Below are 22,402 nucleotides of genomic sequence, written 5' to 3'. Positions count from 1 at the left end.
CGGTCGTGCGGCAAAGGAACGTAAATTGCTGTGATTGTATGGCAGTAATTGAGCAGTGATGGTGTGTTTAATTGAGTTCTTCCTGATGTCTCTGTGACAGGTGCCTTTTTTTCATGCTGCCAGGAAAGGCTTTGTTGTGTCTCTTTTAGCTTGCTTCCTCTGTGTTTGGCCTAATGGTTTATTTGACTGGGGGATGGTATAGAGACTGTTGGAGGGTTACCTGACAGAATGCGGTATATGTCTTTGTGCTTGTCTGTCTTTCAAAATGTGTATTTGAAGGATTTCATTGTTCTTGCATCCTATATGTATTCATGTGTCGCCATGCCTATGCTGATGTCAAAATCTGTGTGTGTGTGTGTGTGTCTGTCTGTCTGATCTGCCTCCTGGGCTCTATGACCCAAATCAAATGGTAGGAAACGTCAATTTCACTATCTTATCTCCTCCTCCCCTCCCTCCTCTCTCCTTGTCTAATTTCTTTTCTCCACTTGCTCTCCTCCCCTGCAGCTCCTCTCCTCCTTGCCTCCTTCTGTTCCAGAGGTGTGATTACGGTGCTCCGCTGTTTGTGTGTGTGTGTGTGTGTGTGTGTGTGTGTGTGTGTGTGTGTGTGTGTGTGTGTGTGTGTGTGTGTGTGTGTGTGTGTGTGTGTGATTGCTGACTCGTTGGTGATCTGAGCAGCCTGGCGCTGGGTATTGTATGGTGCAATTCCTGGATGACGTCCCTCGATGAATGCCTCTATTCACAATTATAGCCTCTCCATTAGTTGCAGCCTTCACTGCCTTGTTGTCGTCTGTGCTCCTTCCACGCAAAAAGACGCAATTAAAGAGGACAAAAACAAGCGCCGACACAAACAGTGTACGTAGGAAAAACACTTGGTTGGAGAGAGCTTTTATGAGGGGGTGTGTGCGTCCGCGTGCTGGTGCGTGTCTTTTGAACATACAAACAAATAGGTATTGAGATGTTCACGGATTTTTCACATTTCACATCTTTCATTCGTTGGTTTTTGACTCAGCATGAGACTGGACATTGTTTTTGTGCTTGATGTTTTTAGGTTTTTTTTTAAACTTTTGGACATCTGATTTTACTCCATGTACAGCACTTTGTAAGCAGCGGTGATTGTTTTGAAATTGCTCTGCAACTAGAGTTTGGATTACATTTTGTTTTTTTATTTGTATTTATTTATTTTTACTTTTGTTAGTTACTTTTCTGCACGATGTATCTGATCAGCTGATCCGCAACATATTTGTAAGACAACAACGGGGGCCTATTGAGTGCCCTCATGGTAGACTTTTCTTTATGGATCTTGATGGTGGTTCGAATGCGTGACACACAGAGTTTGGTCATGAATCACGTGTATCTTGAGGTGAATGCAAAGTAGTTCAAATTAATATTGCAGAAACAAGTGCCCAAATTATGTGATACATTATAAACAGCTAAACCCAAACTTTTTTTTCTTGTAGTTGAGTATTTTCAAAGCAGAAGATTTTTTCTTTCATTCCCAAACTGGAAAAAAAAACCAAAGAAAAACAACAAAATGCTTGGCAACATGAACTAAGCTTTTTTCAAAACATGATAAAAGAGCATTTCCATATTTCATAGGATTTAAGAAACTGCATCAAAAATTGGGTGTCGCTTAGTATTTGTTAAGATGTGATATCGGCTTATTGATATCAATGTTAGAGAATTACCGTACAATGATTCTGCATGTGAACTGGAATTTTAATTCAGGATATGACATGATACCATGGCTGTAAGAGCATAAGAAAAACATTTGCGCAGTGGTGACAACCTTTCCTCTGTGTAGAAATCAAATTGCACATTTATCATTGTGAAGTTTTCCTTTGCCTGTTCGTGTCCATGTGCTCGCATCGTCTCCCTCCTTGGGCAATGTGGACACACTCACTTCGACAGGGGCAACTGAGCCCCTGTCGAAGTGACCTATGGGGCTCGCCGCGGAATGAGATAGGAAGGAGCTCGTTGCTGATCTCACCGTTCCTGTCAGCCACAAGGTGCTGTACAGAGACACGCAACAGACACATGCTGTGATTTCCTATTCCAATAGTGGCCGAATTTCCCCTGAACATATCTGCATTGATCAACCTCACATGTTGGGATGAGCTCGGCGGCGCAAAAGGTGATACTGAGGAATGGCTTGCACTGTCCGGGTGTGAGGCATGGAATTCATGCACATGCGGCATTTCCTTTCAAAGCCGCGCTCACCGTCAAGGCTTTCGGATACAAATACTTGTCTCTGCGTAATAACATCTGAAAATGTCAGAATCATCGCCACTGAGATAGGGATCAGACAGGTGCGTCAGGACTGAGATATTGTTATTCTGATCCTATCTGCACACAACACTCCAAGTAGGTTTGGATACAATGAAATATCATTCTAACTTGAAAAGCGCTTGGAGATTCGATTGGAATATAATTGCTGGTCTATTTTACCATTTCTCAGCACTGCGTGTGAAAGTGCAACTCAACATGTCTTTTGCAGTACACGTAGCCCTGACAACATCTTTAGCCCCAATTTTCGCCCAAGTGGTAGAGCCGAAGACATTGTCAAGGCAAAGAGGAGGAATCAATTGGGGAAAAAAGGGCAAATGGATCGATGTTCGGTGACATGACAACCTCACGACCACACACACACACACACACACACACACACACACACACACGCTCACCTTGGGTGTTGCACATTTCCTTGGGCTCTGTTCGACTGGTATGCAAAGCTGAAGAGAAGGAAGCTCCCTGAAATACTTGGCCTACAAATGACGTTCTTTGCTTTTTATCCATTAGGATGGTTGGGTTGAAGATGTCTCTGTGTGTGTGTGTGTGTGTGTGTGTGTGTGTGTTTGCTAGTGTGTGTGCATTTGTGCGTGTGTGCGCGTGTCTGTGTGTGCGTGTGTGTTTGCTAGTGTGTGTGCGTGTGTGTGTCTGTGTGTGTGTGTGTGTTTGCTAGTGTGTGTGCATTTGTGCGTGTGTGCGCGTGTCTGTGTGTGTGTGTGTTTGCTAGTGTGTGTGCGTGTGTGTGTGTGTGTTTGCTAGTGTGTGTGCATTTGTGCGTGTGTGCGCGTGTCTGTGTGTGTGTTTGCTAGTGTGTGTTTGCTAGTGTGTGTGCATGTGTGCGTGTGTTTGCTAGTGTGTGTGCGTGTGCGTGTGCGTGTTTGTGTGTGTGCGTGTGTGTTTGCTAGTGTATGTGCGTGTGTGTGTGCACGTTTGTGTGTGCGCGTGCGTGTGTGTGCATGTGCGCGTGTATGTGCGTGTGTGTGTGTGTGTGTGTGTGCATGTGCGCGTTTGTGTGTGCGTGTGTGTGTGCTTGTGTGCGTTTTGGGTTGAGGGTTGTCCCTCAGAGACAAACGAAATAAACATCTCTTTCTCTCTCTGTGAGCCTCCCTCCCTCCCCCTCTTGCTCTCATTTTCACCAAAGGCTTCTCATCTAAAGTAGAAAAGAAAGATCCGCTCCAGGAAAAGATGTCAGTCATCTGTTTGTGTTGACAAGCTAGAGGCCAAGAAAGATTGCATTGCCTGAATGAGCGGCCAATCTGTCAATGTGAAGCATTTAATGCGAAACAGATCATTTTGGTTCTCGGGCTTACTTTTGAGGATTGGCTCTTAATTCATGTACGTAATAACACAAAAATAAATAACATTTTGCCCACTAAGATCAATAATAACGATAATTTAGTGACAGTCCTGTATAGAAGAGGGCTAAGGCAAGCTAATTAAGCAACTACAATTTAAAAAGTTTGATGATCTGGAATTAATGTTGTATATCAACAACACCTTTCTGACTACTTGTATAATTTTTCTTCATGTTTTTAATAGTTTTTTTTCCAACCTTGCACCCTGAAAACATTATAAGCTGTCCACTGCTGTAACCGCTGTCCCTGAAAGAGTTAATTCAAGCAAATGTCACGAAGTTATGACGAGTCAAAACCACAGATTGCGACATCCGTAATGATGGTTTGTTGAGTCAACGTTCAACCACAGATATCTGCAACGTCATTTTGCCAAAACGACACTTGTTCTTTTTTGTAATCACAGAGATCTATCTACAGTTTACTTACTTCCAAACAGATAGAAGGGGAGAAGATCTCTGCTGCTGCTCTCTCTATCTATCTATTTATTTCCTTGCTTGCGTGAGTGAGTGTGAGTACAACTGGAATAACATGTGTCTTTTGCTGCAGTTTGAGGTATCCACAACACTCTTTTGACTAGTCCTGATTCTATTTACAGATTTCTATGACCTTGTTTGGTTCTAGAGGTAACTTGATTTAAAATCTGAAAATTGACATCTCGAACTGGAATTATAGCTATCTCAAACTTCGTTTAATGATATCTGCATTCTGCAAATTAATTCGATTGCAGATACTGTAGATATCTGTCCCAAAAAAAACAAAAATGATTCACTTTTTTTAGGCGTATTTTGACAACCATCAAAACCGATGGGTTCAACAATTTCGGTTCAGCGCCACTTGGGTTCTTTTGCCGACTCTTTCTTTTTTTTCCCTCATGAACGCGAACCGAAGATGGCGGGCAGCAAGCATGTGCGTCAAATCCTTCCAGCGATGCGGCAGCCAATCATATTGCAGTGAGGCGGGAACGATATTGCGCCTTCATGTCCGTGAATGAAGAGCTGAAGAAGTTCGCATCGTGTACAAGCTGATTTCGTTCACACAGAATTATCTTTCGTTAGAAGAGCATTAAATGACATCCTTCTTACTCTAGCCGTCACAGATGTGAAATATGACAATCTGAAGTGACTCTTTAACCGAAAACAAACTTCCTTTCACAACAAAATTGGCCACAATATTAATTCTTTTCGGCTTTGCTGAATTCATCATCATTTACATTTGTACTCCCAAGAACAACTTTTTTTTTTTTTTTAATACTTGTCAAATGTGATTCCAAACATAGATTAGACCTGGATTGTTGCTCCATTACAGCATGCGTGTGCTCTTCTCAATAATCTCCTTCCACCCAGTAGCAAGACATTGTATGCTCAGTCTTTACCAGCCTGGGAGTTGTCTTCGCTCCGTGTCTTTTTATAGGTTTGTCTTACTGTACTCCCTACTGGGCTTCTATTTTCGTGAATGCTGTGAGAAATAATTGAAAGTGTTGTGTGCAGTCTTATCTTTTACAGCGTTCACACTTCCACGTGCCTTGTAATAAACTCCATCGGTAAAATCCCTGCTGGTTGCGGATTCTTTATTCCTGTGAGATGGTAAACACTTGCTGGAAATTTGAGCTCAGATGAAATCTTCACCGGAGACTTAGACAGCGGTTGATTGATTTAAGATTCAATTGTTTGTGCTCATTTTGTACCTTGTGAAAACACGGTCGGTCGGTTTGACTGTCTCCCATCAGGGGTGTACATGTATTCATATTTAGAGCTTTTGATATTTGGTGCAGCGGTGAACAGAGTTTGTGCACTCCAAATGTAAGGCAAGGCACAGGGACTGAAGAACTGCCTGGCATTCGAAGCACATTCCCCCTCTGCAAACCAATACAGGACATCTCAGCCTCTGGCCAGCGGATGTCATGGCGAGCAATATGCTGAAGTCCTTTGTTGTTTTGGGTCATTGTCTAGCTCGATAATGACGGATCTCTCACTCGCCCTGGTTACATTTTTGTTCGAATCTGCAGTCAAGGTGTTTCTGTGGACATCCTCGTTCGTGTTGCATCAAAGAACATGAATGAGTTGCTCCCAGAGGAAGCAATTCAAGCCCAAGCCATGCCATTCCCTCCACTGAGGTTGTTGACTGATGTTGGACATCATATGCAGATGCTTTCTTCCGCTAAGCTTTAGCTTTTCTATCACTTTTTTTAAATTTTTTTTAACGTTTTTGTCAGAAACTTTCAGGCCTGTGCATGCACTTCTGGCAAATTCCAGACTGTCCTTTCTGTGCTTCTTGTCAAGGAGCAATTTGCATCTTCTGATGAAGCCTCTTTACTTCTGGTCATCAAGTCCTCTGCAGACATTAAATTGTTACATCTTGACATCTGCACTTTGGAGGTTGTTGCTGAAGTCACTAATACCCCTTTCCCGCTGAAACTATCAGGTAGTAGTGATCTGTGGCGACACGCAACCAATTGGCGTGTTGTCCCTTTCCAATTGACCAACAGATGGCGATTCTGCGCCTCCCCTCCCCTTCCACCACTTTGCGTCTGGTTACATCACCACGCTGTGATTGCGTAGATGATATTGCGACAGATTTCTTGGTGGTAAACAAAGCAAGATGGAAGCGAGTGTTCTTTCTTTTATCATGCTTTTTACCGTCCTCAAAATGGTCGAAAAGCAGCGGAGGATCAACTCTTTGCTACTACTGAGACAACGTAGACGACGTGAATTTTTGGCCGAAATTGAAAGGAGTCGTATAAGTTATGGCGCATCACGTACCACCCAATGTCATCACGTAATTACCGGGAAGTCCCGTGTTAGGCTTTCAAACTGCAAGCGGAGGCGATCGGAGGCGATCACAACCCGCCTCCCATGGCGTGCTGGTGGACACGGATCGACACTGGCCAGTGAGCCTTTCCCACTGCTCAAAAAAAGCGTGTTTACCCGTGGTTTTGCGGCAGTGGGAAAGGGGTATAACAGAGTTGTTTGGGACGGCCTTCTTGATTGTGAGCCTTCTCTCACTACATTTCTGTCATCAAATGTTTTCCGTGACCATTCAGCGGCTCTGACTTTGTAAACGGCTGGTTGCTTTCTTCCTCTGCAAATGTTTATTTCTCACCCACAGATGGCTCTTTCACTTTCGTGTCCGTTACACTTCTTCACGTCTCAAGTGAAGACATGCAGCGCTGAAAAGTTAAACGCTGAACTGCCGAGCTCTAGTCTTGTATTAGTTAAAAACGGTTGCAATACTTTTGGAGAGAAGTCCAACTATTTGTTGGATACACTGTATGCAGTTTTAGGCAACCAAAAAGACGGATGATGGTTTTGCACGAATGCAGATTAGATCATCAGATCACGTAACAACTTGACCTCATCAGAACAGATGGCATCCGCGGATGTGTGGAAGGTGCTGCCGGGACCAGGGCAAACTGCAAAGTAAAAAGCAGTGCAAGGAGAAGAGGAAAAAAATGAACAAGGCTTTTCAAAAAGAACGAATTCAATCAATGGCGCGGCAAGTCAGATGATCATGATTCAACCCCTTGGCCGCGCGTGTGCGGCCTTGCTATCAGCAAACATCCTTTAGGTGGATTACCGACCTGGTTTCGGAACTCCATCACTCTGTCACCCTGCAAACACATACAAACATAAATCACTCCTCAAAAACAATTTGTCTCAGGAGCAGGTCTTTCCTCTGCTCCGAGTTCTACAGCTCAGACAAATATGTTTGTCTTTTTCCACTTCGTTGAAGTGCGAATTCAGATCCGCTAAGTAGGAAATGGATAAGTCTTTCATTAAGGAGCCTTCGTCACTCCCCATTGGGTTGGACAAATAACAAATTAATTTCTAGCCGCCTAATTTCTCTCTGTTCTCCACTGAATTTACGGTAACATCAAATTACCGATCACAGGAATGTGAACTCCCTCAAGTCTTTATCAATTCATTAAAAAAAAAAAATGCCGCAAAGGAGACGCTACAGAGCAAGTTCTCTTTTTAATTTGACTCCATGCCTCCTTTAGCACCTCGGCACTCGACAAACACAAATCAAGTGATGTGTGTCATTCAAATTAGGAGATTCGGCATACCTGAAACAAGTTGCTTCGCGGTAATTACAGAGTTGACTTTCAACTTTTCAAAGTAAAACAGTCTGACTTAAAAAAAAACCCCAAAAAAGCCTTTTCTCTGTGGGTAGCGGTGTTTGGTAAAGAAGCAGTTGTGTATTGACAGTGCCGTATTGATGTTTCAATTAGAGCGGTGTTACATTGTGCAGCAGCACGGTAACACCATGCATCTCCTGCCATCTGCTCTGCCTCCACGTCTGACGAACGACACACGTGGGGCTAATCGAGCCGCACATGAGCGATGGGACCGCGAGCACACACACACACACACACACATACACGCATACATGCGCACACGCGCACAAACACGCACTCCTTCTTTATGTGCATCCTTATGCAGAAAACTGGGGGAAGGACGAGGGCGAGCTCCTGTTTTAACACCCTTCAGAAAGCCTGTGATTCCTCCCCTTCTGCCTTCACGTGAGCATCACAAGCGGGTTCTTCCTCTGACTGAGAAAATGCAAAACAGCAGATGTAGGAGTTCAAATACATCAAAAGCTCATCTGATGCAAAGATTGTCAAAAAATTAATAAATAAATTGGAAAAAAAATAGAAGGGGACTGCTTGTGCCAGATTTCCCGTGCTGGCATTACTGCCTGCCAAACCGCATGAATCAAAGACCTCATTGTGTGGATTATTTCGTTAATCTATTGATGCCATTGAAGAGTATTGCAGGTGTTAATGTGCCAGCTTCCCCCCTGCTTTATTGGGGAGGTGTAGCGTTAGGTCGGTAATCTGTTTTAAATGCTTTCTGGGGAACGAGACACTGAAACGCAGCCAAGAAAACTCTGCTGCGGTGAAGAGCGTTCCCTTAATACAACGCAGGCGAGACTGATGCCGACGGGGGAGCGCCAAGGAGCAACACTTGTTGAAATATTTGACTGCATGAATAATAAGGAGGGAGGGATATGATATAGCTGAAGCAGTCCATTATTCGCATCCGTCCCACCAACGCCTCACTGCTCCTCTTCTCTCGCACAAGTTGTGTGTGTGCTCCATGCTAAGCTCATCTCGACGCCCGCTCCAGCTGACTTTGGAGGAGCAAAGCAAAGCAACACAGAAAAGAGAACGCCATAAAGAGGCAGAGAGTGATGAAAGGTAAGAGGGAAAGGGGACAGAAAGAGAGGTAATCTGCCTTTTCTATACTCCCCAGGGTGGTCTCTTCATCCAGGTCTTCAAAAGGAGGGACGGAATACACCTCTGTGTGACAATGGAAGGGACCCACAGGGGTTGTTGCTAACCGCGTGTGTGTATGTGTGTGTGGGTGTGGGTGTGCGTGCGCGCGCGCGGTCTGGTACAGCTTTAAGCAGGCCTTTGAGTGTCCTAATTGCGATGGAATACAAGCAGTCTGAGAGCTGGCTGAGATCACGGTGGGCTGCTCGGAGGGGTTAGAGCCCGCGCCTTCGACAGCCACACTCAGCAAAAGAGAGCTCAATGCGTGCAATTAATGCTCTCCCTCTCGTTAACTCGCTCCCCACTTTTTGTCTTCCTCAACTATTTGAGACCCCTTCCCACCCTGCAGTTGCCTCCCTCACGCCTCAGTCTGTCGTCATCGGCCGACGCATTAATCCGCCTTTCCAGCCTGTCAATCTCCATCCTCTTTGATGCCCTCAACAATTAGAGTAGGCATGAAAGGCGTGGGTCAGCTGCTGTTATGTAAGCCTCGCAGCAGCCTTGACAACCATTTTTCGTACCTGTTACTCAATCAACAGTATCACTTTCGAAGAGATGATCGTGCGTGCTTGATTCAAAACTATTTAATTTAATACACAGGACAAAATGAGCTCAATTCTAATTCAATTTTAGAAATCACTATTGCTGTTGTTTGAAATATTATTGTTATAGTAGAGGGAAAGAAATCTCTGATTTCGGGCGGTCATTTAAAAAAATAAATCTTTATAATCCGATTATTATAAATTTATGGTTATTTACATGCATCCCAATTTGTACAACGATTTATGAGCCCTTGAAAATGGCCGTCCTCCTGAATAAAAATGTCTGTAGGATTCCAGGATGGTGAAACTTTTTCATGGGACCTCTTCAATTCTAGCTAGAAGTCATGATTGTTTTATTTCAAATACATTGTGGTGACATTTCTGACATTATCCAAACACTTCTGAATTTGTCAATTTCGTGACCCCCCCCCAACAATAAGATCATATTTGACTGCACACGCCACAGTGGAGCCTCTGGCTGGTGCATCTGCATCATAGTGGCCATTTGGGGGTTTACCTCAGGTCCTCTATTTCTACCTGCAAAAATCCATGTAAGGTTAATTGAAGACTTGAATATTCCCATCGGTGTGAATTACTGCTGGCCTCTATCTTTCAGCTCTTTGATTGACCGACGATCAGTCCAGGGTGTTCCCTGCCCAAAGTCAGCTGGGAAAAGCTCCAGCTCACCTATGACCCTGAGCAGGATAAGTGGGAGAAAAAAAAAAAAGATGGAGGACACCAACTCCTTTCCGTCAAGTGACTGAAAGCATCATTAAGATTATTATTGTGCTTTAAATGTCAGATGAGAGAGGCATAAATGCATAATCTTTCCTCCGATGAAACATGCCATGTTGTCTGACATGGGATCTGGGAATTTCTGTGCGTGTGTCACTTTAGACTTGACGAACGGGGACGGTGGACAGCGTGCGGAACAAGCCATTTAAATAACATATCATATTTCAGCAGTCCCTCCTTTGTCTCTGTTCATTACACAAACCATGTCTTAATAAAATGCAATTATTTCCGCTCACAGGACGCTTTCTAGTGAGAAAATGGCAGAGGGATGTGAACTGATGTATGGGGAGACGGTTGCCTAATTAGCGCGTTAGAAATTGAATCTTTACAACACACGGGTCATATAATTATCCCACTGTTAATTTAATGCCGACATTCTCTGCTGTTCATCTTTATTCCCTTAAATGTTGGTTGACAGCGGTTCTTGGTGCTCGGTGAATGGTTTGTTTTTCTTTCTTTCTTTTTTTGGTGTATAAGAGATTTTAGTTTGGCCCCTCGCACTGGTCCCTTTAAGGGATTGAATAAGGAAGGACCCTGCAGTCCAAATAACAAGGCTCACATCATTTATGCATTGTTAAACCCCTGTAATTGAAACAAGACATATTTTGCATATTAGACCATTAGAATAATGCGCTTTACGTTTCTCCCAACACGACTATTTAAGCTTGCGTGGCGATGTGGTAATTCCTTGAATTACAGCCTAATTACCACAATGTTCTTTTGATTTGGCCCATTTCGAAGTTACGCCACAATAATGTTCAATATTACCAGAAAGAATTACTGAGCCGTGCCCGGAAACTTTATTTCGTATCACTTGAATTCATTCAAAGGATTATTAGCCTATGAATTGATCGACGTTAATGGTCCAATCAGGTGCACTTGTTGAAGCATTCCACTTCGAAGTGGAATTACAGTACAAGCACTCGGTGGGGTTTTTTTTTACCAGGCTTTGCGAATCGTTGCCATCTGTTTATTCTGAAAAGGATTGTTTGCTCAATAGACTTACGGCGAAAGCTATTCCCAAGCCTTCACACTTTCAAAATATATTTCTGTAAATGTAAACCGCATTTGGCTAAAACTGCCTTAAGTGGTATTCACTGAGATCAATGTGGGACATATTCCACCTTTATAGTCATCAAACTGGGTTGCGCTTTGTGTATGATGAAGATTTCATTCTCCACTCACTGACCTCAACGATGGGGACATCTGATTAGGCCCGATACGAGACTTGAATCCAAAATACTTTTTCAGACAATGTTTGGTTTTGAATGAATCAAAAATATGCCCGTAGTTGAAGTGGTCGGTAATATTTTACTGCGGTGAAAAGAGAAACGATCCGAATTACGGCTCAGTTTGATGCATCCTAATTACACAACTGCAAACACCAACCACAATGAGAAATGTACTGTATTCTTCTTTCTGACCGACAGGTCGAGCCTATGTTTTCTCTTCCGACTAAGAACCGAGTAACAATTACATTGAAGTGTTTCTTAAATGTTACCAATGACTATTTGTTTCTGAAAGTGAGTTTCTTTTATCGCTTTGTCTCAATTTTCTCTGCGTGACCCAGAAGAATGAATTGGTGAGTTTTGTCCATTTGAATTCTTTTCAATGTATATATTCGTACATTTGAAGAACGGTGTCCATTGACTTACTGATTTCATCTGGGGCCTTTATCGCTTTGTTCATGTGAGATCAAATTTAAACTAAATGGGTGGGGGTTTTTCTTCTTTGCAGTCATATATAATGAATTATTGAAATAATTTCCAATGAAATACAGCTGTACTTGTGGTTTACCTCAAAGGGTTTTTCCCCCCAAACTTTTTCTTTCTTTCTTTTTTCGTTCTTTCTTTCTATTTATAAAAGTAGTTTGCATGATCTCACTGCAGTGTGAGGAGAAGCTTTGAGGAGGGACATAATCTCTCTCATCTTTTCGGTTTCCTTCTCCTTTCGCCCTCTCAGGGCTCTGTGCTCTTTACTCCTCCCTCCTTTATCCCCGGCCATGCTTTGTCCCCACTGCAGAGAGCCTCTCTAAATAGAGGCCTTTCGATGGCACAGGAGCATTCAGGGAGGGGGGAAGGGAGTAACGCCACTGCTGTTGTTTCATTTACTTCTCCCTATGGCAACCTGCAGTGTCGAGCCAGGAATGTCCCCTCTCCGGACAAAGTCCTGGTCCCTGAAGCTGACACCAGGGGGACGACAGCTGGGGCGGGATGGAAGCCTGCTCCCTCTGCTCTGGACCAAAGGCCCCGGTTTGAACATTAAACTGCCTCTTCATTCATTTTGGTCTGTCTGTGCTTCACTGTGTGATGAGCAGCCAGTTTTCCCACACGCCATTAAACTTGAGCGTGACGAATGATAGAACCGCTGCAAATATTTTTAAGATCTCTTTTGATGACGTAAGGATGGAGGATCTTACAATTTTGTCTTTGTTTTGGCCCCGATCTCGCAGAATGTTGGACAACAATTGTAAGGTCATACAAAATACATCATCACGCTCCTCATCACAGAGAAAGTGCAGCGTGTTCATTCTTATCAGAAAATAATAATAATTCACAGAGTTAATTGAAGAACCTATCCTTTTCACAGTGACTGCAACAAAAAAAAATCCACTCACAGGTTTTGGAACATCTTGAAAGTTATCTAAAGCAAACAAATTTTGTTTTTGTACATTTCCTAAAATGCTAAGAACCTTCGTTTAATAGGTTTAAGTGTCTATTTTTTTTAATTCATCAAATACAAATCCGTTGAACATAATTTACCCTGAGGTCGCGTTCAAGTAATTTAATTAGGCAACGATTTCATGTCAGGCCATTCCACTTCAACGTGCATCCTCCAAAGTGTATGTTTTTAATCATATATTATTTGGTTGTTTTTGTTTGTCTTGCAAATTATATTGCCTGGAGTTCCTTTTACTAAATATATATCATTTCTAAAACACACGCAACTTTTTTTTGTCTTATTGCTGATTCAAAAGACAGCTGTTGTCATTTACTGAATACTTCTATTTAGAAAACATGGAAAACAATGTCACGTCTTTAAATTCTGTTTTTAGAACTGCAAATGTTTGCGCACGTGTTGTTTTCAACCCTATTGTTATTTTATGTTCTATGTAAAGTGCTGAATTTCAGTTGCAGCTGTTGTGAAATGAAATATAAATAAAGTTGTTTTGTATTAAAAACGTGTCAAACTTAAATACGAGACAAAGTGTCAAATAAATCAGTCGACAACAACATATTTCCCTGAAATGCAAGTAATGCACACGAGCGGGCCATATCAATACAAACGACTGCAAACTACAAACATTTCACGGGCCCACTCATGCATATCGTCACGATGTAGCCCCAAATGAAAGATTTACACAAATAGATGAGGATGTTGTACGCAAACAATTACATACGCCCATCAAAACAATTGGTATGAGCGATCAATACATGCTGGGCATCCGATCTTTTCTGGAGCTAGCGGCTACCCGTGAGACATCTTTCGTCACGACAGTGCTTGATAATCCAAATAAATCAACGCTATCTTACAGTTGCACTGCCACTGCCGAAGCCGCCGCTCCGCGCCTCCGTGCAGCACTCCGAGGCTCTCTTCCACTCGGCTCCCTCTCACACCCCACTCACCAAAGAGAGGAGCGCGTTCCCGGCGGCCAATCGGCGCGCCGTCGCCCTTAGCAACTACGTCCATCAGCCTCGCTCGGCCAATGAGCGCGCGGGGCGGGGCGGCGCGGAGTCGCAGGTGAGCCTCGGCGTCCACTCGGCAGAGCGCCTGGGAGAGAGCCGACTGGAAGCAGCGGGCGAGAGGATGCGTGCGTCAAATGCGAGCTGGTTCTAATGCGAGCTGCCAGTCCGGCTCCGAGCGTCATGGCGACCGCAGCGTCTAACCACTACAGCATCCTCACCTCCAGCGCATCCATCGTGCACTCGGAGCCCGGCAGCATGCAGCAAGCCGCGGCGTACCGGGACGCGCAGAGCCTGTTGCAGAGCGACTACCAACTGCAGGGCAACGGCCACGCGCTGAGCCACGCTCACCAGTGGATCGCCGCGCTGTCCCACGGCGAGACGGCCCCGTGGTCCTCGGAGCAGGACATCAAACCGGCGGTGCAGAGCGCCCGGGACGACATGCACAACTCCAGCAGCAACCTACAGCACCAATCGCGGGCGCCGTCCCACCTGCCGGTGCACCAGGCGGCGCACGGGGGGAACCACCACGACGCCCGGGCGTGGAGGACCACCACGGCGGCGCACATCCCCAGCATGGCGACCACCAACGGCCAGGGCTTGATCTACTCGCAGCCGAGCTTCGGCGTCAACGGGCTGATCCCGGGTCCGGGCGGCGGCCAGGGGCTGCACCACCACAACCTACGAGACCCTCACGAGGACCACCACAGCCCGCACCTGAGCGAGCACAGCCATCCGACGTCTCAGCAGCATCAGCACCAGCACGGCCCGAACCACCACGACCACTCGGACGAGGACACGCCGACCTCGGACGACTTGGAGCAGTTCGCCAAACAGTTCAAGCAGCGGAGGATCAAGCTCGGCTTCACGCAGGCGGACGTGGGACTCGCCCTGGGGACCTTGTACGGGAATGTGTTCTCCCAGACCACCATTTGCAGGTTTGAGGCCCTGCAACTCAGCTTCAAAAACATGTGCAAGCTGAAGCCTCTGTTGAACAAGTGGCTCGAGGAGGCGGACTCCACCTCGGGCAGCCCGACCAGTCTGGACAAAATCGCCGCGCAGGGCAGGAAAAGAAAAAAACGGACCTCGATCGAGGTCAGCGTCAAGGGGGCTTTGGAGAGCCATTTTTTGAAGTGCCCAAAGCCCGCAGCCTCGGAAATAATCTCCCTGGCGGACAGTCTGCACTTGGAGAAAGAAGTGGTGAGGGTTTGGTTTTGTAACAGGAGACAGAAGGAGAAACGGATGACGCCTCCCGGAGGAGCTCTGCCGGGGAGCGAGGACGTGTACGGGGACACGCCGCCCCACCACGGGGTCCAGACCCCCGTGCAATGAGCCCGCTCCGACGGGACTTGGCCGAGATTTTGACTTATTATCCCCCGCCACGCGGTTCTATATAAATCACTGGACTATAAAACGATAGTGGGTGTTTTATGTACGATGAATAGCACTGAGTACGGTCCCCAAATCTGCAGCGAGAACGAAAGGAGAAGAGGGGGGGACGGGACGACCCCTCTCTCGTCTCTCTTCCAGAGCTCAAGGAACATCAACGCGTGTTCTCTTCTGTTCTGAGGATACCAGCCGAGCACTGTGAGTCCATTCGACGCAGTTTCGAGGTGTAGCCCCCCCATTGTGTCATGGAATTATAGAACAGCAGAGGGAGGGGAGGGCACAAGGATGTCGTTGTTTTCAACGCCAAACGCACGCGTCCGCTCTTCAACGGCAGAATCTCTTCAACAACACTTTATCCCCGTGTGTAAAAAAACATTACGATTACAAAAAAAAAATAACAAGGCAAAGGCGTCTTAGTTGCGTTAGCGCCATGCAGCAGAGATGCTCGCTGCTTGATTGGATGCTGGGGGCCACTAAAGAGTCGAGCTCAGGGTGAGCATCTGTCAGCTTTGCATTCATTTTATTGCGCCGAGACAGCAGGCCGTGCAGCTCCGATATTTAGGATATGATCACTGAGGTCAGTCAGCGTTTCATCATCCAAAACAGACATGTGTCGATGTAATAATTAAGAGATTGATGATTATATTTGTGACTCAAACTCATGGCCGTGGCTGTGATGTGATCAGCTATCGTGAATAAGAGGATAAAGTCTTATAATGAATCAAACCACGCCGCCTTTATTGTCCTTTAGACTCCCAGCTTCCAAAAAGAAAGGACGGACTCTTGATTTCTACAATAATAACAACATTCGCATCCGCTTTTGTAAATAATGTACTCTAAATGTCATGGTTCCATCTTTTATTTTATTTTTTTTTCCACTGGGGCACTTTTTGAAATAATATTCCATAAATTGAATTTGAATTTTTCAAAACCGGGTTCCTTCACAATCTACCTGCTGCCTTGTGTCTGTGTGTTATTTATCGCTCTCGCATCCCCGAGTGCATTTGCTATATTTTTTTACGTCATGTAAATTCCGTTTATATCGTTTCAGGAGTTTGATTCTCTCGCACTATACTGCTGAAATTTGTGAATTCAATTACAAATTCGCACGTATGCTTTATGAACTCAATTTTAGATTAAAAGACATTCGTGTTTTTAAGAGTTCGCCACAAATCCAAGTCAGAGTGAGTTAAAAAACAGCAAAACTAATCAGAACCGCTCATTGGTTCCCAAGCATATTGTAGGCTCCGAACACCCCCCCCCCCCCACCCACAAACATCAGCATTTGATCAAAATTATTATTATTATTATTATTATTATTATTATTTTGTCGGTGATAGTGTTGTGATACACACGCCGGACTTGTGTGCGGGCAACGTGGGATCGGTTCTCAGTCAGTGACGGTGTGAATGTGGGAATGAATGTTCGTTTGTCTCTATATGTGCCCTGCGACTGATTGGCGACCAGTTCAGGGTGTAGTCTGCCTTCCGCCCGAAGTCAGCTGGGATAGGCTGCAGCAACTCCACGCGACCCTGTTCAGGATAAGCGGTGTTGAAAATGGATAGATTATTATTATTATTATTATTATTATCATCATCGCAGTATTTTCGAGTTGTCTTCATCTTCGCTCGTGTTTTTTTCATCACTTGGAAGCCTTTTGTTTTATATTTGTATTTGTCTGCTTTTGTAATTTATTCTCGAATGGATTTTGTGGAGGACAGTATTTTAATTTCCATTTCCACAACTACATGTATATACATCTTTTTATCACGTAGGTGGCCTCTTATTTTATCCAAACATTTCCACCATCTCGAAGGGTTTGTTTTACTCCCCGGGATATTTTTTTACCCCGCCAGAAAGCAAGAGAAAACCTCGTTACATTGCAATGTTTCTTCAGTAGCTTTAATCAATCGATTCAAGTCCAAATTCACTGCAAGTTCAAGTTGTGAGATCTGGATCTGCTCTGAACCCACCAACGTTGTTTTTTACTTTTTCTTTTCCTGCGGTGATATGATTTGTTTGTTTGTTTGTTTGTTTGTTTTGTTGCGTTTATGTTTCTTTGTTTGTTTATCGGGGTTATATTAAGTCATATTCCCAGGATGAACCTGGGGTTACCGAGGTGGTCAATGTGTGGGTACTTCATGACTTATATGAACAAACGGACTTGCACATTTTTAAATAACGGGGTTGATATTAAAGAGCTTTTTTCCAATGTCGGGACTAAATGTGTTTTTAAGTCAAAAGTGAACTCATTCCCTGCCTTGATTTAAGACCAATGTCTCGAATGTTGTTTTTGTCCGTGCACCAGGTTGCTTTTTTATTTTTTATTTTTATTTTTAAACGAGTTTCTCATTTTTCTCATTATGAGGCCCGGCAGGCATTGTTGAGCCACAGAGAGGCCTTTTTATCCTTGCAATTAAACACTAAAATGAAAAGCTCTAAAAGTGAAATATGTAGAGATAAACATACCATAAAATGCATCATTTGAATGTTTGAGGGGTATTAGAGGCACGCTTTAAAAATGTTTAATGACGTAATTCCTTCCAAACGGAGAATGGGATATTTGTCCTGCCACAAGGCAATACGTTTCTATATAACACAACAACAATAACAACAACAACAAATAATAATAATAATAGTAATAATAATAATACTACGCCCGCGAACCTCGCGAGGATAAGCGATGGTGATATGGGCAATAATAACATCCTGATTTTGTTTGTTTTTTTGCTCAACGTAAATAGAGAAACTACATGCAGACGATTTTGTCAACGTGGAAAGCTGCTCAATTGCAGGTTTACTTTCAGATCGCGCCCAAAAGGATATCTTCAATTCATTCCTGACGACGTTGTTGACCAGTTAACGTGAACAGAAACAAATTAGCAAACGCGTTCATTTAAATTGCGATAGTTAAACATATTGACACAATAGGCTGCCACCGGTGGGTAAATGCCATCGTTTTATATAGCAGTCAGGAATAATTAGGTCTTAAATAGTATTTAATGAACTCATAAAACAAAATGACCTTAAATATGGTTGTCTGTAAAAACTTAAGTGTTGTGGTTTCTTATTTAGAGGTTCCATTTCCACCTCAACTGTTTTCATGGCATTTTCTAATTTAAGGCAATGCGATCAATTCATTTCAAGAGCAGTTAATTTTCCTCTAAAATTGAGAGTTCCAGTTCACGTCACCGGTAAACACGGCTTTTGAAATGGTGTGTCTATAGAGGCTCCTAATTGTGTTACAAGTCCGCGACGTCCAAAAAGCACACCCGTGTGCCCACTGTAGCAAATGCAATTAATAGTTCGTCGCCTTAATTATACCTTCCTCTTTATTTAGGTGAAATTTCCCATTAGACGTCCAGGTAAGGAAAAGTGCAGTGTTTGTGTTGCTGATGGTCGTAAAACGTTGAGTAGGAATAGTCAGTGTCGTAGCGCCACCTAGTGATTGTATGTGGCCCTCTAACTGGCACTGATGATCAGTGGAAAGAGCTTAATATACAGTACAGGAAACCAAACCAATCCGTATCATGTTAAACATATGAAAAGTTAATCCTGCAGTTTGAAGAGAGATTTTTCTGATGAATCTGAGGGGGCAAACGATGACAAACAGGATTCATTCAAAAAAAAATCTAAAACAAAAACAAAAAAAACCCCACAAATTGCAAAACTTAAAGACTTCCAAGGATCCAAGGCCAACCTACCATGTATCAAGTGTATATCAAGTGCTTCCTTTAAAAAGAAATAATAATGATAAAAATATCTCTTTTATAATGGCCACTCAATTTGACAGAAAAATGTCAACTTTAGCTATGCGACTTTAACAATACACTACAGTATACGCCAGTCTTCATAATGGAAATAACTGTGACACTTTGATTCATCACAAAAAAAATGTAGTAAATGTAAATTAAATTTCAAATATTCTTACTCCTAACAAAAGATTCTGTAACAATAGCATGGTGGCCAAATTATTTAATTTTGACAGCTGTTGAGCACCCTGGACAGAATGAATGCATCGACCAAGCGTGTTGTCCATAAAGAGTGTCCATAAATGACAACAGAAGGTGATCGGCGATCCTCCAGAAGGCCGAGAACATCAATGGAAACATGTGTTGGACACTTTCTGGCTTCCAGCGTCTCACCTCTGACATTCTGCAGCATACTTTTCTCAACTTCAGCACATCATAAATTGATTACGTCTTGGCATTGGTTTGGATCAAACAGGGAATAGTCACCCCTCACCAAAGACATTGTGACAAGTCAAGGTAAGGCAAGTAGGGAAAATGAAATTAATTCTGGATTCAGGAGTTCCTGCCACACTTGAGTTAAATAAGCAGATCAATTTTTCTTGTATGTATTAGAAATAAACCATTGCAGAGATTACGAATGCTGACAAACACAGTTGGGAGGAAAAACAGTCCAAACATAAGCCAAACATGAAATATCTTATGGTGCTGCATAATTGCTATTTGATTATCGCCCTTAATCTGAACAGTTAATTATTTACAAAAGCATCCACATCTCTAAAACAGTTGCCAAGGAATAGCTGATGTACAGATGCTGTCATCGTAAAACTACAGTGCATGTACAGTAGCTGTCTGTAGATTTCATTCTCGCTTGGAATTTGTTGAAATGGCCCCAATTTACTTCCAAAGATCATTTAAGCTCTTTAAAAAAGATCTAAAAAATGACTGAAGAAAATCTGATGTTAAATTGTGGGTTGGTGTTTTGTGGTGAATGAGAAGAGGCCCAAAAAGTTGGTCAAGTCGTCCTTTTTGTTGACGTCAAGTCATTCATGTCTTATGATAATGCCGTTTATATCATTGAAAGCCACTCAAAAGCGAGCTTCAATGCACCAAAAGGTCAAAAGACAAAAGTACACAACGTTGCGCCGAATAATTTTCATTTCCTGATCATACATTTCCTAATAAACTTGTTTGTCTTAAACTGTAGTTACATCTTGTGAGGAGGCTTTTTTTTTGCATTGCATACACACGCACACACAAACCAAACATTGTGCAACTCCAATATTTGACATTGTTGTTCTTCCATCTCGCTTAGACGCTCTGCTGCTAATTACACCCAGCACACTTAAGCACACAAATACGTGTGTGCGTTCATTTGTAAACGAGTTTAGTGTTTAATTAGAACTTCACATGAACTTTTCTGATCAGTGGAGCGAATCGTGTCACCCCATCAGTGCGTTATTATTCCGGCTATAATTGCTCGACATGCTCATCTGAGCTCCGATGCCTCCAAACCCTCCTGAGACACTGGTGGTCAAGGTAAACCAATCAGAACAGTCATAAGACGTACATAAATAAAAAGAAAACCATTGAAAACGTTAAATGGATATTAAAAGTCTACACACCCTTGTTCAAAGGCCAAGTTTTTGTGGTATACAAAAAAAAATGTGACCAAGACATAATGTTCAAAGCATTTCCACCATTCATGGGACCTGCAACCTGTACAACTCAAAAAAAAAAAAAAATCTTTGTGAGGGGAAGTGCAATAAACAATTAATATAATCTTGTTGCAAAAGTATGTACACCCTCTTATAAGTAGGGACGTGGTTGTGTTCAGAATTAACCTTCTGCCATTTAAAGTGCTTCTGATGAATTAAAAATAAAGTTTTGATTTTTTTGAAGCCTTCTCGCATATGTGAAAATGGGTTATGGTCCGCCGAAACCAAGAGTGAACGTTTAGGGCATAATTCTAAAAAGGAATGTTTTGTGGCAAACGCAAGGCGGCTCATCGCACGGTGTGTCGTCTGGTGAGCCACCACTCCTCTCGTTCTGTCTCCCTATTTTGGTATGGTTCTTGTTTTGTTTCTTGAACAGGTTCATCTATTCAGCCAAACCGTTTCTATCCACGAGGGTCACGGGCGTGCTGAAGCCGATCTCAGCTGTCTTCGGAGGTAGGCGCGGTACAACTTGATTGTCAGCCAAATGCCGGGCACACAATACATAAACTATTCACACTTGCAATCACATCTATGGACAATACCATGCATGTTTTTGGAATGTTGGAGTACCGGGAGAAAACCCACATAGGCACGGGGACGGGGAGAACATGTAAACTCCACACAGGACGGCCGGAGACCGGATTCGAAGGCTTGACCCTGCACCGTGGCGCACATGTGCTAAGCAGTTGCCATCGTGCCGCCCTCTTGGACTGGTCGCAACTGTGAAATGAATTTCATTACTCTGTACTTGTGACGTGCAATGACAACAAATTTGATTTCCCTTTCCACCACAGACAGAACATCATAGCTAAAGTGAAGCATGGTTTTGGCAGCATCATGCTTGGGGCTGTTTTTCTACAGCTGGAACTGGGGCGCCAACAGGGATGCAGCAGCTTCAGAAAAAAGAGAACTTTGTTTCTCAAACCTGCTAAGCTCACTTCACTTCCACGTTAAAGACAAAATGGAAAAGATCCTTCCAACTCGGATGGCTGCTTTAAGATACAATATGAAGACGTGTTTTTCCACACTGCATTGGTCTACAAATGGCGAAAAATGTTGTTGGAGAGGCTCGTCTTCTTCCTGACTCCTGTTGATGTGCCCTTGAGCAAGGCCTCCACCTACTTCAAAAGATGCAGCAATTTTCCATTGTAGCTGAGTAGTTGAATTTCTTCTTTAGCGATCAATTAAATGCAATAAAAATTACATGTACAGAGAAAATATGTTCCTGTAATACAGTGACAATACTTTTGTTTTCTCACATAGTGAAATACAAGAACAAATAAACGTATTTTGTTTAAACGCAGAAAAATCCACTCCTAAACATCAGCATTGCAATCTATATCCACTCCAACGTACTAACGAAGTAACTACAACTGGGGAAAATAAATAAATAAACATCATTAATGATATAAAATATAAATGATAATGCTTAACACAAATACATTTTAAATGTATAAAATTAGCTGAAACAAATGATAATTCTAGCAAAAATGTCCTTTAATTTAATCTTTCTTCATTTTTAATTTATATAATACATGAGCTTTCAGGATTCATTATAAATGTATTTATTTTTGGTGTAGCTGTACGTAAGCAGAAGGAAAGTCAAAATGTCA

The 22,402-nt window shown here is 43.1% G+C and overlaps 1 protein-coding gene and 1 long non-coding RNA gene across 2 annotated transcripts; one reads left to right on the top strand and one right to left on the bottom strand.

Annotated features, from left to right (window-relative positions):
• Positions 1 to 6,619: 6,619 nt before the first annotated feature.
• LOC147203409 (uncharacterized) lies at positions 6,620 to 13,839 on the bottom strand. Its single transcript, XR_015101291.1, has 3 exons — positions 13,784 to 13,839; positions 7,219 to 7,248; positions 6,620 to 7,050 (listed from the first exon to the last, which is right to left on the bottom strand). It is a non-coding gene; the product is annotated as an uncharacterized LOC147203409 (long non-coding RNA).
• A 249-nt stretch (positions 13,840 to 14,088) lies between these two features.
• On the top strand, positions 14,089 to 17,536 carry pou3f2b (POU class 3 homeobox 2b). Its single transcript, XM_086114651.1, has one exon. The coding sequence runs from the start codon at positions 14,117 to 14,119 to the stop codon at positions 15,263 to 15,265; it is 1,149 nt and encodes a 382-aa protein (XP_085970777.1). The 5' UTR covers positions 14,089 to 14,116; the 3' UTR covers positions 15,266 to 17,536.
• Positions 17,537 to 22,402: the final 4,866 nt, after the last annotated feature.

Source organism: Hippocampus guttulatus, chromosome 6 (genome assembly GCF_054856545.1).
Source record: "Hippocampus guttulatus isolate MCC_2025c chromosome 6, RoL_Hgut_1.0, whole genome shotgun sequence".
NCBI classification, from domain to species: Eukaryota; Metazoa; Chordata; class Actinopteri; order Syngnathiformes; family Syngnathidae; genus Hippocampus; species Hippocampus guttulatus.
This window is presented reverse-complemented; position numbering and strand designations above follow the sequence as displayed.

Excerpts from the sequence above, each read along its gene's own strand:
- pou3f2b (XM_086114651.1), top strand. The coding sequence starts at position 14,117 with ATGGCGACCGCAGCGTCTAACCACTACAGCATCCTCACCTCCAGCGCA.